The sequence below is a fragment of the Triplophysa dalaica genome, chromosome 2 (assembly GCF_015846415.1).
Source record: "Triplophysa dalaica isolate WHDGS20190420 chromosome 2, ASM1584641v1, whole genome shotgun sequence".
In the NCBI taxonomy this organism is placed as follows: domain Eukaryota; kingdom Metazoa; phylum Chordata; class Actinopteri; order Cypriniformes; family Nemacheilidae; genus Triplophysa; species Triplophysa dalaica.
This window is the reverse complement of record NC_079543.1, coordinates 12,209,256-12,222,856: the sequence shown is the minus strand read 5'-3', so window position 1 is coordinate 12,222,856 and position 13,601 is coordinate 12,209,256. Positions and strand designations below refer to the sequence as shown.

Below are 13,601 nucleotides of genomic sequence, written 5' to 3'. Positions count from 1 at the left end.
TATTAACTTTCAACCTTATAGCACTATAACAATACAATCTGTTGTAGTGTACAGAATCATAACCCCTCCCCTAATGAGTTACCGTTTACTGGCCCCGCCTTTGTAACAGAGTCCATGTCTATAAGCTCCTCCCTGGTGACATCATTAGCTCCAGGCCCCTCTTCTTTAGAAGCTATAATAGAGATGATGCTCTTGTTGAGCCGGATGCTAAGCTGGACCCACTCGCCTCTGTTTACCTCGAGGGGCTGCTGAAGGACCACCGCTGCCTGCTTCCAGTGAGAGTCCTCACTGAAGGTGCTGACACTTAGTTCAGAGTCCAGATGGATCTGGTACCAAAAGGGAATGGCAGTCAATTTGCCCGAGGTGCTGACCTGAACCTGGCAAAGAATAAATGGGAGTTAGAGCAGTGTCACTAGCCTTAAAGAATAATTTGTCCTAGCAACAGGTTCTAGGAGAAATATTAAAAGTCACTCGTATATGTCATTGATAGGAAATTTGATGCAAGTGTGTTTCATAAAACGAAAGGTAAGACACTGTTTGTCACTGTTGTGCCTTTATTAGATATTAAATATAGGCTTATTCATTCACTTTAATCATACTTTTAGATGTTTATTTTTGAGCTGGAAAGAGTTTCCAAACATTATTCACCATTTCCTTTTAGGCCCAACAGAAGAATGACAGAAGGATTTAATATGTTTTTTTATGCTTTTGTCAACTAAACCTTTGACAACCAAGTCATTTCAATGGTATTAATCTTAGATGAACAGAGACAACACAAAATAACCAGGACAAAATGGTTCTGACTCACTTTGACTTCATTGTAGGTGTAATTGGCAGTGCTGTTCATGAGGTCAAGCGTGAGGAGTTCCACCGAAGCACTAAGATGTGAGCATTCAAGAGTGGACAGATCCAAAAACACATGAACAGGTACCTGAGAAAAACAAGTACAGTTTACACATAAAATCAATCAAACTGCAATTTGGTTGTTTTGATTAAGTAATAACAACTTAATAATACTTTTAAAACCATCTTTACAGTTAAAGGGTCAGTTCACCCTAAAGTGTAAATTCTGTCACGAAATACCTTCTTTCTGGTTGATCCAAATCTGTATAAATTTCCTTGTTTGGTTGAACACAGAGAAGGATATTTGGACGAATGCTTGTAACCAAACAGTTCTTGGGCCCCATTGACTACCATAGGTGGAAAAATTACAATGGTAGTCCAAAGTGCCCCAGAACTGTTTGCTGTCCTAATAAAAATAGTTTGTTTCATTTTGTGTTCAACAGAACAAAAATATATATTAAGTAATGTTCCTACTATGGTGATCAATGGGGCCCAAGAACTGAATGGTTACAAGCATTCGTGCAAATATCTTTCTCTGTGTTCAACCAAACAAGGAAATTTATAAAGATTCAAACATTCTTCCAAATATCTTTCTATGTGTTCATCAGAACAAAGAAATGTATACATATTTGGAACTACTCAAAGGCTAGTAAATGATGATAGAATTTTATTTTTTGGCTTAACTATCCCTTTAAACCAAAGCAATAATTTCAAAAGTAAAAGTAAGAGTCTTAACACTGTGAACTTGCCATCACATTCACACCGAGACCTGAATCAATACATCCATTCACACGTCTATTTTTGCACAAGTCCTTGACTTTGCAGTTCAAAGTCGAGTCTTAGGAAAGCAAACATACTCTTTGTTGTCAATAAAAAATATTACACTTTAGATATAAATCCAATAAGTTACCGACACTGTCCCTTCATTAAAAGCAAGAAAATCTAATGCATTAAATATCACAATACCAGTGAAAATCTGGACAAATATACCATGTGTCTCGATCCACGAATGAGTTTATAGTGTACACGGGTCCGGGCACTGCTAAGGGCCCTGGGTCCCTTCTCATTGGGACACCATTTACTTATTTTCTTGACCGCTTAAGCTTTATTTTTTAAAAGCTGGTTGAAGTACATATGAGAAACACTTTCATTATTCTTTGCACAAATTTGGTCGATTATTAAATTTAACTGTTGGGTAGATTGTTTTGCCTCCGTGGCTAGCAACGTTTGTTTATACATGACATAAAAAAGCGTTTGTCTGTTCAAAGTTATATCGCGATTCATGAAGTTCATCGAGTTGCGATTTCGTAAAACGTCTTCGAAACTTGACACGTGATTTCCGGTAAGGGACCATCAATGCGCCCTGGTTTTTGAGGTGCATTGTGGGATTTTTTTAGAACGAACGTTTACGGTTCAGTGCAATGGCAGAACTTTGTGAATGAGTTCCTGGTCAGTGCACTGACTACTGAACAAGGGAGCTGATTGAGACACAGGGATAGACATTGTACCCATATTTGAATGTAAAAGGTAAAATGACCAGGGTGGTCAAGGTACATACAGTGAACTGATTGATGAACGGTGCAATATTGAACCCAAGAGTCGGCTCCATTCCCTGGACAGCGCTCTCCTGAAGCAGCGTGTTTGACTCGACAAGCATACCATAGATCACGATACGCTCTGGAAAAATCTGTCCACCATCCTCCAGCAAACACCTCAAATGATACAGATCGGTTTATAAGAACATGGCTTGGCCACACAATGACACAAACTGTGAACTCAAAGACCTTACCTCGCCAATGTTGCCTTCTCCAACAGTTTCTCTCGAATAAGCCCGCAGGTCTCTATGCAGTCAAGAATGATGGCGCTCCAAAGCTTTTCAATGGCTGGCCGCTGAAGAACAGCTGAATCGTCCTCCACATGTCTCAGCCAGAACTCTAAAGTACTCTCAGGTACACCATTGTGTTTAGCCAGCAGTCTTAACATAGTCTGATGATGTTCCTTCTCAACTGAACTGTAGGCTTGAACAAACCCGGTGCTGATGTGAATATCTTCATCTGAACCCATGCCCAACTTAGCTGCTATTAAGGAAAGCACGGAGAAGCCTTCAGAGACATCAAGCACATAGACCGGATCTGAGGAAGGTTTGATATCTGATTCTTGTGACCTCATGGACTTTAGAGAAGCTAGAAGTTTGCACATGGCCCTTTGGAAGCTGTTATGATATGTTATGTTGTTGAGGAGGGCAATCTCAGAGGATTCTAGTGTAAAAGAGAGAGATAGTTTTTCAGGGGTGGTCTGAAGGCCGGCCAGAGCACTGCACAGCTCCGCTTCAGGGTTTGGGTTGAGGGTCTTTGGAGGTTCTTGATTTACATTGTCCAGATGGAACGTCTGTTTGTCTCTTACGACAGCAACACAGCACAGTCTCAGATAAGCATCCTTACAGGAAACTTCCACCAGCAGTTCATCACCGCGTTTTAAAGTGTCTAAGGGACGACATTAATGAGACATTAAAGCAAAATCTGTTTGGTGACTCAAATCCTTTGGCTATTTGCGGTCTACAAAGCGAAAAATTAATTAAATGAAACATCTAATCTGACTTTTAAAAAACTCATCTAAACACGTGTATGTGATTTTTGAAAATGCATTTTAGTCCAAACAGTCAGATTGGATTTATTCAAAAAAAATTCAACAAAAGACTGAATGAGTTGTGTCCGATGAGTTGGCAATTTTATCACTGGGGCATGATGTCACAACAGAAATTAGCAAAAACAAAATCTCTTTACCAATACATCAGATATGAACACTGATCATAGTCAATAACTACATGAATTTAATCTTTTAATCAAAACTGCATCATATACACTACACGTATTGCCTAGATCCAATAAGGAGCTCTTACTCAATGGAGTCTGTACTGGATAAATGGCTTGTTCCCAGCATGTATCTTCCTGCGGGCCGGTGGACAGGTGGTTGTCTTGATCCAGGTGCAGCTGAAACCACACGGCCAAAGCATCAAGAACTCCCTCCTGAATCACAGGCAATCTCAGTTGCATCACCTCTCTGGAGCAGAGACCCTCCAGCTCCTGTGACACATGGAATTTTCGAGAGCACATACTGCAATCTTGCTGCTTTTGAAATGATATTTCAGTTTGAGTTGATATTTGAGACAATGAGGCATTCTCAAAGTGTATGATGCAACTTGGTCTTTAAGTGTCTTTAAGTGTGCGATTCCCATTTTTCGCAAAGTTGACAAGCGTTTGATACCTATTATTTCAGAATGCCAGAATCAATTAAATTCACTGAGCCATTATACCTGCACATTATTGAAGTCTATAACCAGTGCTGTGAAGGGCTGTGTGAGCTGAATGTATCCTCCCCGCAGACGGCTCAGTCTTTCAGTAGTGTAGGGCTCTGTACTGTCCTCAGCATCAGCTGAACAGCTAACAGGACTGTAGATCTCTCCTACTGCAGACAGGTCCAAACCTCCCACGGATGACACACAAATCCTTAAGAAAAGAGGAAATGTCAGATAATTAAACGTTGAGGAGGTACAATATAATCACATGTTGCTTTTGTGCCTCTGTTCAGTGAGCAGTTTGTATAGAATTTGCATTTTCAAGCCAAGGTGCTAATATAATTTCTAATTGTTTTTTTAAGTAAAAGAAAGTCCTTGGTAACCCCAACTAAAACCCTTTTTCCTAAAATATAAGTTACACAAATACTTGTCAGGCACGTAAACTCACATTTTTTTGGTAGCTGTAGTCATTATGTATTGCCATGCATGGAAGAAAATACACAGTGGTTTTTAAATGTAAATGAGGTATGACCGTGTGTAATTTATCCTGTAAAAAAGTAAAGGAATTGACATAAACTGTACACTTTATTATACTTTTATATTATTAAATATCAAAATAAACTCGAGGTGAACTTGTATTCCAAGTTCGCCAACTTTGTGATTTAACAGCTCTTTTATTGTTTAATGAATGTGAAGATCCTGCTTCCTACATTCATTATTTCTAAGTAGAAGTACAATGTAAAGATGATCATAAGAATGTGTCATTCCTTCATAAACAGCCGCGGTCTCTCACCTCTGATGTCTCCGGATCTCATGACACTGCACAGCCACCCCAAACACAGTTGCACCTGCGGGTATTACCCGGCCGGTTTGTGAGAGATTGTGGTGGGCTTCCAGAGAGTTCTGTTGAGATGTTTGAGCAAATGCATTGTTTGATCTATCATGTTCATGCAATGATGTTATAAAACACACAGTTATGTACATCAGGTAGCCACTAGGTGGGCCCATTGGCTCAATGGAAAATGGCATCTTGAAAGCACAGGCTACTCCTTGAAATTGGTCTAGTCATATTCAGAGCATGGGTTTGGGGAAAAGGATTTAGTTCTTGGAAGGCAAGCTAAAAAAAAGCCTTGCACATGTTGGCAGTGAGGCAACTTGAAATTTCAGGGTGGAATTCTCTACGAGCGTGGTTGGATAAGAAGGGATAAAGTCAATTGTTTAAGGATTACACTATAAGAGCAAGAGTTTATATTGTGTCATCATGTGACCTTAAGGTGTGTTTGGTGAACCGAGCATAGCTTACACACATGATGAAATACTAAAGGTGACTTACAGGTGGAGGTAAGAGTAGGTGCTTCCATGCATGAATCAAACTCTCGACGATACCCTCACCGAATAGCCCAGCATCCACAGTCTCTGTTACAACCAGTGACACCCTAGGAAAAACAAAACATTATGTACACACTCACAATACTGGTCAACAAATATATAATATCTTGTCAAACATTATATGAATATATATATATATAAATAATCTATACACTATAACACTTGTCGCTTTCATAACACATGCATAAACATTTATGGGAATATTTGTACCTTAAAACACATATGTTAAGAAGTTTTATCTTACTAAAGAGGATTTTACTTATAATGCATGACTTATTTAAGTTGATAATTTTCGAATTGTATGTGCAAATTAGCTAAATATGGGTTAAATGGGCTTTAAGAACATTTATTTCAAGGATCATTTCAGTACAATTCAATATAATCAGAAATACATAAAAAGTTGGCATACAATGCAGTGACAAGCTATTCTTTATCTCAAATTGTGCTTTTTTGCTAAACATTGTATAAGTTATCACTACCTATTTTGACCTCATAATATTTGGGAAATATGTGAAACTTTGTGCATTTAAAAATGTAGGTAAGACTATCATTTAAAAATAGGTGTATTATTAAATAATGAAAAACCTGATCATTTTTATTTACATTTACACTTTTTTTTGGCCAACGCTTTAATAAAAAGCCATTTACAACCTTTTGTGTTTGCTATTGCAATTCTCAACTACAAAACTTTTTTAATTTATACACATCTTTACACAGATTTAGCATGAACTTTTTATGACAGTTTCCCAGACACGATTAGCTAAAGCCAAGACAATGTTGTAGTTCCATTAAGATATTTCATTCGTTTTTACAAACATAGTTTACAAAAAAAACATTATCATGCTAAAATAATGTCAGTGCAAGTTGTTTTCAATTAATACACCTCAATTTTTAAGTTAGTCTGGGACTAGGCTTAAACCCTGTCTGGGAAATTGACCCTTAATGTCAATAATAATTAAAAGGTCCACAGTCAGGTTACATAACTATTATTATTATAATCATTTTAAATAAATAACTTTAGAGTAGGGATGTGCATTTTCAATAATTTAATATTCGAAAATTTGAGCTCATAAAAAGACGAATATTCGAACATTGGTTTATTTAAATTAAGTTCATAATGACCTCATTTGTTACGATTTTATTAAATCACAATTTCACATCAAGCGTATAATTATCATTACATATTCATAATGCATTAATATTATATGCTGTATATAGGTTTTTTAATTTGGAAAAATATAGAAAAATAAAAACTGCATTCAAACCTTCGCAAAACAGTATAATACACAAAAAAACAGACAAATCAAAGCGAACAAAACGCAACATATATTGACCGTCTTTGATATATGGTTTTCTTGTTTATTTTGTTTTACATCTTCTAAATAAGGAAAGAAAGCATAAAGGAAAGAAAGCATATTTTACTCTGGTGAAAAAGTCTCTTCTACAAGCCGAGAGCAGAGAAAACGCGCTGTTCTTCTCCAACTCCTGGTAACAAAACCCAGATCTGACAAGAATTGTTTATAATATTGATAAAGTAAACGGGCCTGATCACTTTGTTAGGATCCTAAAATATACCCCACAACAAAGACAGAGCCGTATATGCTTTCCCTGTGATGGTCGCCTTAGGAAGATATTCTTATCAGCACCGCATAAATATCGTTTTCTTTGTCGTTTACGGTCAATGTTTGTGTTGTTAAGCTTTGAATTGGATTTGCATCAATAAATAAAGTAGGCCTATTTATTTTAACGTAAGAATCACAGAATTTTAGGTTTGTAAAAAGGTGCCAGTCTAATGTTACGGCCAAATTCATTAAAATTTGTTGCAGTGAAATGTACATTTTCATGTTTCTAATTGTTGAAATTAGCATTGCTTAATATATTTTAACGAAGGAATATGAATTTATTAAGAACAACCGCTCCGAACAAGTTATGGTAATAAATAATAATTATTGTTAATCATTTAATATGACTTTGGCATTTTTATACCTTTAAGTATTTTAACGAATTCTGGCTCACCAGTTTTTTAAAATGTTAATATGTTGATGTGTCTGGGCATCCGGTGTGTAAACTTAAAATATTTAAACTAGCTTGCGATCTGAGTGAACAAAGATATAGGAACATATACAAATGATTTTTTTTATTTTCTGTATATTATAAAATCATTATTGATGAAGTGAAGAAACGTTAAAAGACGTGACGACTCTAAGGTCTTCTTTAGGGGTAACTTAACCTTGTGGTGACGCAGTTTTATTCTTTTGAAAAATATGAATATTCAAATAGAATTTGTAATATTTGAACTTTTATGGCGGATCGAATATTCACATTTTCGTGAACATCCCTACTTAAGAGCTTGTTAATCATATAAACCATTTACCTTTTTGGAATGTTTTGGGGAATTGCCATGTCCAGAGACTTCATGTGAATGATCTTGATGCTATCTGCCATCCCATTGGCTGAAACCACTTCGCATGCCAGCTCATACATTGTCTTGGACAGCTCACAGGCATAGACTTCAGCAGCGCCTGCCATCTTGGCACACATTCTAGCATGCCAACCAAACAGTGTCAAAACACACTCACCACTGTATAACATCTGTAGCGGACACTTGTTAAATACCAACGTTACATAATACATTTAAAAAAATCTCACCCAAGGATGCCAGTGCCAGTTCCAATGTCCAGAACGGTGCTGCACCCTCCCTCTACAGCTTTCTGAATAGCAAGCTGGTACTTGCGGTTCCTGCCATGGTCGTTGAGCATTAAGAAATGCCAACGCTCCACCAACCAGTTAGCAACACGGTAAAAGTTTTCCTTTGCCTCTAGAAAATCTGGTCGGAGCTTGAGGGCTTTGTAAAAATGGCCAGCTGCCTCATCCCGAAATCCCATTCTGCAAAGAAACAGTTCGGCAGATGACTCAGAACCATCTGAATTGAAACACGGTCTGGCTGGCTGCTTGACTTCAAATTAAGAATTGTACATCTACAAAAATAGTAACCACAGAAAAGTCAACAGGAAAAATACCTGAAAAGATTCTCTCCCATGCTGTTCACTATCACCTCATCAACAGGAAACAACTCCATAGCTTGTTCATAACAATCAAAGAGTTCCTGGATCCGTCCCAAAGAGTCCAGCTCATCGGCCCATTTAAAAAGAGTAAATCTAAAGGACTCCTATATATACAAATATACACATTTACTGCAGTAAACCAAACAATCTAAACAAGTTATGAAACCATGCATTGCTGCAGTTATAAGACAGGTCAATCAGACACAGTTAAAGGCATAAAAGCTACATCAATATTTACATTTGCAAAATCTTTCAGGGCTGGGGCCAGGTTTAGAGCCAGGAGATAGTGGGCAAAGGCTGTGCCATAGTCATGACTGAACAGACACTGCTGAGCACTTTCAAATGATCTTGACACCAGTTCATTCCTCGCAGCATCTTCTCTACGTGCTCGCCTCTGACGCCTCGATCTTTTTGGTCTCGTGGTGGTGTTGGGCATCGTTTCTGTGAAGGAATGAATTTAGTAAAATCAACATGTTACAGAAATTACTCAAATAAAACAGTCAGGTGGACCAAGGATAAAAACACAAGATAACAGTTACATGTAAACGTGGAATATACCGTAATTCATTATTTTTGGGATGCTGCACGTCTCTATATACCTGTTTTACGTCTGCAAGTTGCGATCCCGTATGCACAAAAAACTACGTTAACTTCCAACTAACTGTACCTAAACCATACAGTATTTTAAACATTTTTTATTGCTATATCTCCGTGTATACTGATAGTAATAAATCGATGCAGTTCAGCTTCTGCATTGCTGGTCCATTTGGTGCAACTCGTCGGGTGGAAACACGAACTACAGATTTTTTGTTCCATGTGAAATTTAGCTCGTTGACTGTGACCCATTACTCCAAAGTCGTCTGTTGAAAAACACAAAATGTCTTCGTACGCTAAATAACTTAATGAGGTACGAACAGAGTGTCAAAAGTCCGCAAGAGCACGATCAGCGGTCTGACATATCCAGAGTTATCCCGGATTTCCAGATTGAGAAAATCAAACGTGATGACGTGATGCATGAAAAGCCCCTAGAGCCGTGCACGCGGGAGGAGACTCGCGCTTGACTGTCATTTACGGAGCAGAAAACCTGACTGGACCTATAACGTTTTCAAAGAGAAATAGTTGCGGTGTAAATTTGTTTTGTTTTATCTTGGAAAAGGTCACAGCAGTCAAAAGCAAGTTTATTTTGGTAAGGGTGAGAGTTGGAAAGAGTTTTATTCACAGGAGTCCCGTCGTGTTTGGTCTTAAATATACGTGGACGCTCCAGGAGTGCCATTTTTCCTTAAGTTATCTCTTCATGTTTTATGTTTTAATAGTTTCTTCTTTTATTTTACTATTCTTTCGTTCGCTGGAGACTTTCTAACGGGATTTAAACGCTAGCTAGTCTGTAAACTAGCTGTTTTCAGTGAAAATGGGTTTACACCCGTTGGAGTTCAGTGAGTGTTACCTGGACAGTCCTGGTTTTCGAGAGAAAATCAAAGCTCATGAAGCCGAGCTTGACAAAACCAACAGATTTATCAAGGAACTGTATAAAGATGGAAAGAATCTCATCAATGCCACAAAACGTAAGTGTCAACTTATGTCACTTTGTTTCTCTCAAGGCAAAATGTTTATTATAATGCTTTAACTTTCACGTGTGGGAATTTGTGGGTTAAAGGAAGACAAAGTTTGCAACTTTTCAATCAACGAGTAGAAAAAATATAATATGTGAAGTGTGATATATAAATCATCAACCCATAACAGACCAGCCGGCTTTTTTTATGTCAAGGTCATCATGCAATTCATAATAATTCCACTGCTGCCTTGAGGAGTTTATAAAGGTTTGAAAACTGCTGTGGAATTGCACACCCTTAGAGACAATATTTGGTGTAGTGTGTGCATAGAGAAAATGGGTTTGCGTGGCGTTACAGTTGCTGACCTACTACGATCTGTTGGTTTATGATTTAAATGCTGAATGGGCTGAGCTTATCTACAGTATGTGCACACAAGCTGGGTTTTGGTCTGTTTGCTTTGATTTGTACCTTTCATTTGCATTTAAGTTATTTGAGAAGCAAAGTGAAAATACAAAAGGCATTTTAGTTTAGCTTTAAACTACGTCCTGGTCAGACGTCAGGAGTTATACATCTTCATTTGTGGCTTAACACCTAAGTCACGTGAACTTTCCTTTCAGATCCGTTTGTAAAGGCGTCTGTAAACATTTCATGCACCTTCCCACGTATGTATTTTTGAGCTTTTTTCTTGGAGATTGAAACAAGGAAGGACATATCAGCTATAAATAAAGCTTGCGTATTACTACGCCATGCCTTCGGTGTTCAGACCTTTTTTGGACTTAAATTACTAAGATCTGCTGTGTTGAGTCTTATCTTTAAAATGAGCAAGCTTAGTTGACCATTTTTGGGGCAACTGGGTTGACCAAAAGCAATGCAGGGCTTCACTATAGGGAAAAAAAACAGGTGCCAAATCGTTTTTTTTAAGAGCCACATAACATGAACTTTAATCTTTAAATCACACACTTTTAGTTATCCTGAGGTGTGCACATCTTCTCTCTCATCTGTTTTGCTCACACAAAGTTTTTCAAGTTGTTTTACCTCATCAGCAAGCCATACAGAATCTGCAGAATTCCATGAAATAGTTTTAAATGTTTTGTTTATTTATATTTGTACACAAATATAAATAAGTTTAAATATGTTCAAATAGTCTTAAAGGGGGGTGTCCGATTTCCGAATTACGGCAGGTTTAGACAAAGTCAGGGCGAGTAAAAAAACTACCTTGTAGCCAATCAGCAGTAAGGTGCACAGGACGGACATTAGTCGAGCTGATCGCTGACGAAAGCAAAAGATGGGGTAGGGGTGTGTTTGTTTTGGTGATTTGAACATCAACAACGCCTAAGAGAAATCAAACACCCCGCCTTTAAAGTGCTGCCGCATGTTCACAACACAATGTAAAGATAACTTAAAATAAATCTTTTTTTCCCCCGTCGTTGATTCTCGCTGTGAACAGATTTAAAATGATCCCTGATCCCGTGGTTCCCTGAACTTCTCCGCGGTTAGTTTAGTTTTAGACATCTTAAAAATCGTAAAAATATTGCTGCATCCCAATCCGCCTACTTATACTACTATGCAATACAATTATGAACTGTTTTTGTTATGGAAAATGATTTACATTTTAGTGTGAGGTAAAACAATGGCCGTTTCTCTAAATGCGTTCTTTAGTGGTCTTGTATCTTCGTGTTCTCGCTCTATGCCATCAAGAGCCTTCAAAGTCCGGTTCTAATACTCAAGAACAGAGAAAGCATGAAAGTACCCGGATGTTTTCTCTAAGCATCGTATACAGCCTTGCATGCCTACGGAATGCATTCCAGAAGTCACTGCCACGCATCCATCCAAGTTCGTTCCTCCAATGCTGTCTCCACAAGAACATAAATCCATGCTTTGCCTTCTTGGAATTGAGAAAAGGCCATCATGCACGCACCGGGACATGATGTCAGGAAACGGAAGTGGGCGTTGTTGCGTGGACAAAATTGTGGCCATTAACTGTCACACACATCAAAATACAGCTGTTCTTTCCATTGAAGTATTAATTTTTTTATTGTTTCATATGTAATGTGAACTCTATAGTTATATTTATTAATGCAGTAGAGCATCACTAAACTCTACCTACTTTCGGTGAGTTGTGGGTAATATTAGCCGTTAGAGTTTGCATCATTCTGCACTTCGAATATCTATCCTAAGACTATCTGGGAATCTTTGGAAAACTCTTTTCAACATACCATTTCGATAATTGGGACATACTAATTATATTTCTGAATATTATTTAGGACGGATATTATGCGAATTGGGACGCAGCATTAGTTCTTCCTCGGGCTCATTTAAATCTGTCATAGCAAACAGCGCATCCTAGTACAGTGTTTGCACAGGATTTTGAGAGACAATGTCTCTGGTGACGTCACGCTAATTAGCATATGACGTCATCATGTTAGGTTTGGGTTTGGTCTAGTTTTGGCACTTGAAATTTGTTTCGCTTCTACTCTCTGATCAAGTTATATTGTATTTTAACACAACTGAATGCTATTTTCACATATTATCTGTTCTGTTCGGAGTATAAAATGGTGACTAAACACGACCCGATAACATTTTGTGTTTAATCCAACCAAATGTAACTTTAACCGCTGCTAATCCTAATTTATAAATACCATACATTAACATTGAAGAGCGGATATGTGGCATATCGGCATGATTTAAACAAAAAATTCAACAAAATATCTTCTTTATGTCTTACTCTACTTATATTAAGATAAAAGTTTAAAAAAACTTTAACTTTGAACTTAAAATTTTACAAAATGTGTTCACTTCAATTTAATGTAAACATGGAACAGTCAAGGCAAACTTTGAGGTAGATCAACAACAGCATCTGTAAAAAGTAATACCAACAAACTTTTATAACACTAAACAAAACCCTGACTTCTCCACCATGCTGAACGGCAGCATTTCTTTTGCAATGAAGTACGCTATTGCATGGGTTATGTCACTATATCGCTTTGAATATTTATCATATGGCATTGTTACCGAGTAATTCTCCATCGTGTACTGCTTATGGGTTGTTTGTTGACTTGAGGTAGATGGGCGACATGGTGTATATTCCAAAAGGTGACAGCGGTTTAGATGGTGGAATAAATTGCTTGTGTTTCCTTGCTTTGCGGGACGTTTATTTTACATAGCTTACACACTACATTCTTCTGATGTTGGTCGGAAGGAAGAATTAAAAAAACTGCCCCATTTTCCTCGCTGAGGGCAGGCACGGCACTCATCTTGCACGTGTTCTAATGTCAACATGGCGATGACGCATCCAAACTGAGACTAACGCAACCCGGCAAATTAGATTTTATTGGTTGTTCGCTTTGTCAAGCGTTGCACGCTCGTGTAACAAAACATCTTATAGGCTGTTTAAGATCTTCGGACGTCACGGGCGTGCACATTTTAAGGAAATTATCTAGCGCTTTATCAAACTTTTTT

At 37.7% G+C, this 13,601-nt stretch overlaps 2 protein-coding genes across 4 annotated transcripts in view; one reads left to right on the top strand and one right to left on the bottom strand.

The window, feature by feature from the left end:
• Positions 1 to 45: 45 nt before the first annotated feature.
• Positions 46 to 9,360, bottom strand: prmt9 (protein arginine methyltransferase 9). The gene is made up of 13 exons (XM_056735705.1): positions 9,192 to 9,360; positions 8,831 to 9,033; positions 8,548 to 8,696; positions 8,177 to 8,413; positions 7,902 to 8,069; positions 5,472 to 5,574; positions 4,932 to 5,041; positions 4,157 to 4,349; positions 3,743 to 3,926; positions 2,633 to 3,326; positions 2,402 to 2,555; positions 809 to 931; positions 46 to 377 (listed from the first exon to the last, which is right to left on the bottom strand). The coding sequence occupies exons 2-13, from the start codon at positions 9,026 to 9,028 to the stop codon at positions 57 to 59; spliced, it is 2,634 nt and encodes an 877-aa protein (XP_056591683.1). The 5' UTR covers positions 9,029 to 9,033; positions 9,192 to 9,360; the 3' UTR covers positions 46 to 56.
• A 280-nt stretch (positions 9,361 to 9,640) lies between these two features.
• The window catches only part of arhgap10 (Rho GTPase activating protein 10), a 73,490-nt gene continuing 69,529 nt past the window's right edge, over positions 9,641 to 13,601 (top strand). Inside the window, exon 1 of one of the 3 annotated variants that reach the window (XM_056735707.1) lies at positions 9,641 to 10,154. In XM_056735707.1, the coding sequence (XP_056591685.1) occupies positions 10,001 to 10,154 (154 nt within the window). In that variant the 5' untranslated portion in view covers positions 9,641 to 10,000. The remainder of the gene's footprint in view (positions 10,155 to 13,601) is intronic. The other 2 variants (XM_056735706.1, XM_056735708.1) reach the window with 2 other exon arrangements.

Excerpts from the sequence above, each read along its gene's own strand:
- prmt9 (XM_056735705.1), bottom strand. The coding sequence starts at position 9,028 with ATGCCCAACACCACCACGAGACCAAAAAGATCGAGGCGTCAGAGGCGA. Across the intron at positions 8,070-8,176 it reads ACTGGCACTGGCATCCTTGG|AATGTGTGCCAAGATGGCAG; the intron begins GTGAGATTTTTT and ends TTGGCATGCTAG. Across the intron at positions 3,927-4,156 it reads TAGACTTCAATAATGTGCAG|GAGCTGGAGGGTCTCTGCTC; the intron begins GTATAATGGCTC and ends CATGTGTCACAG.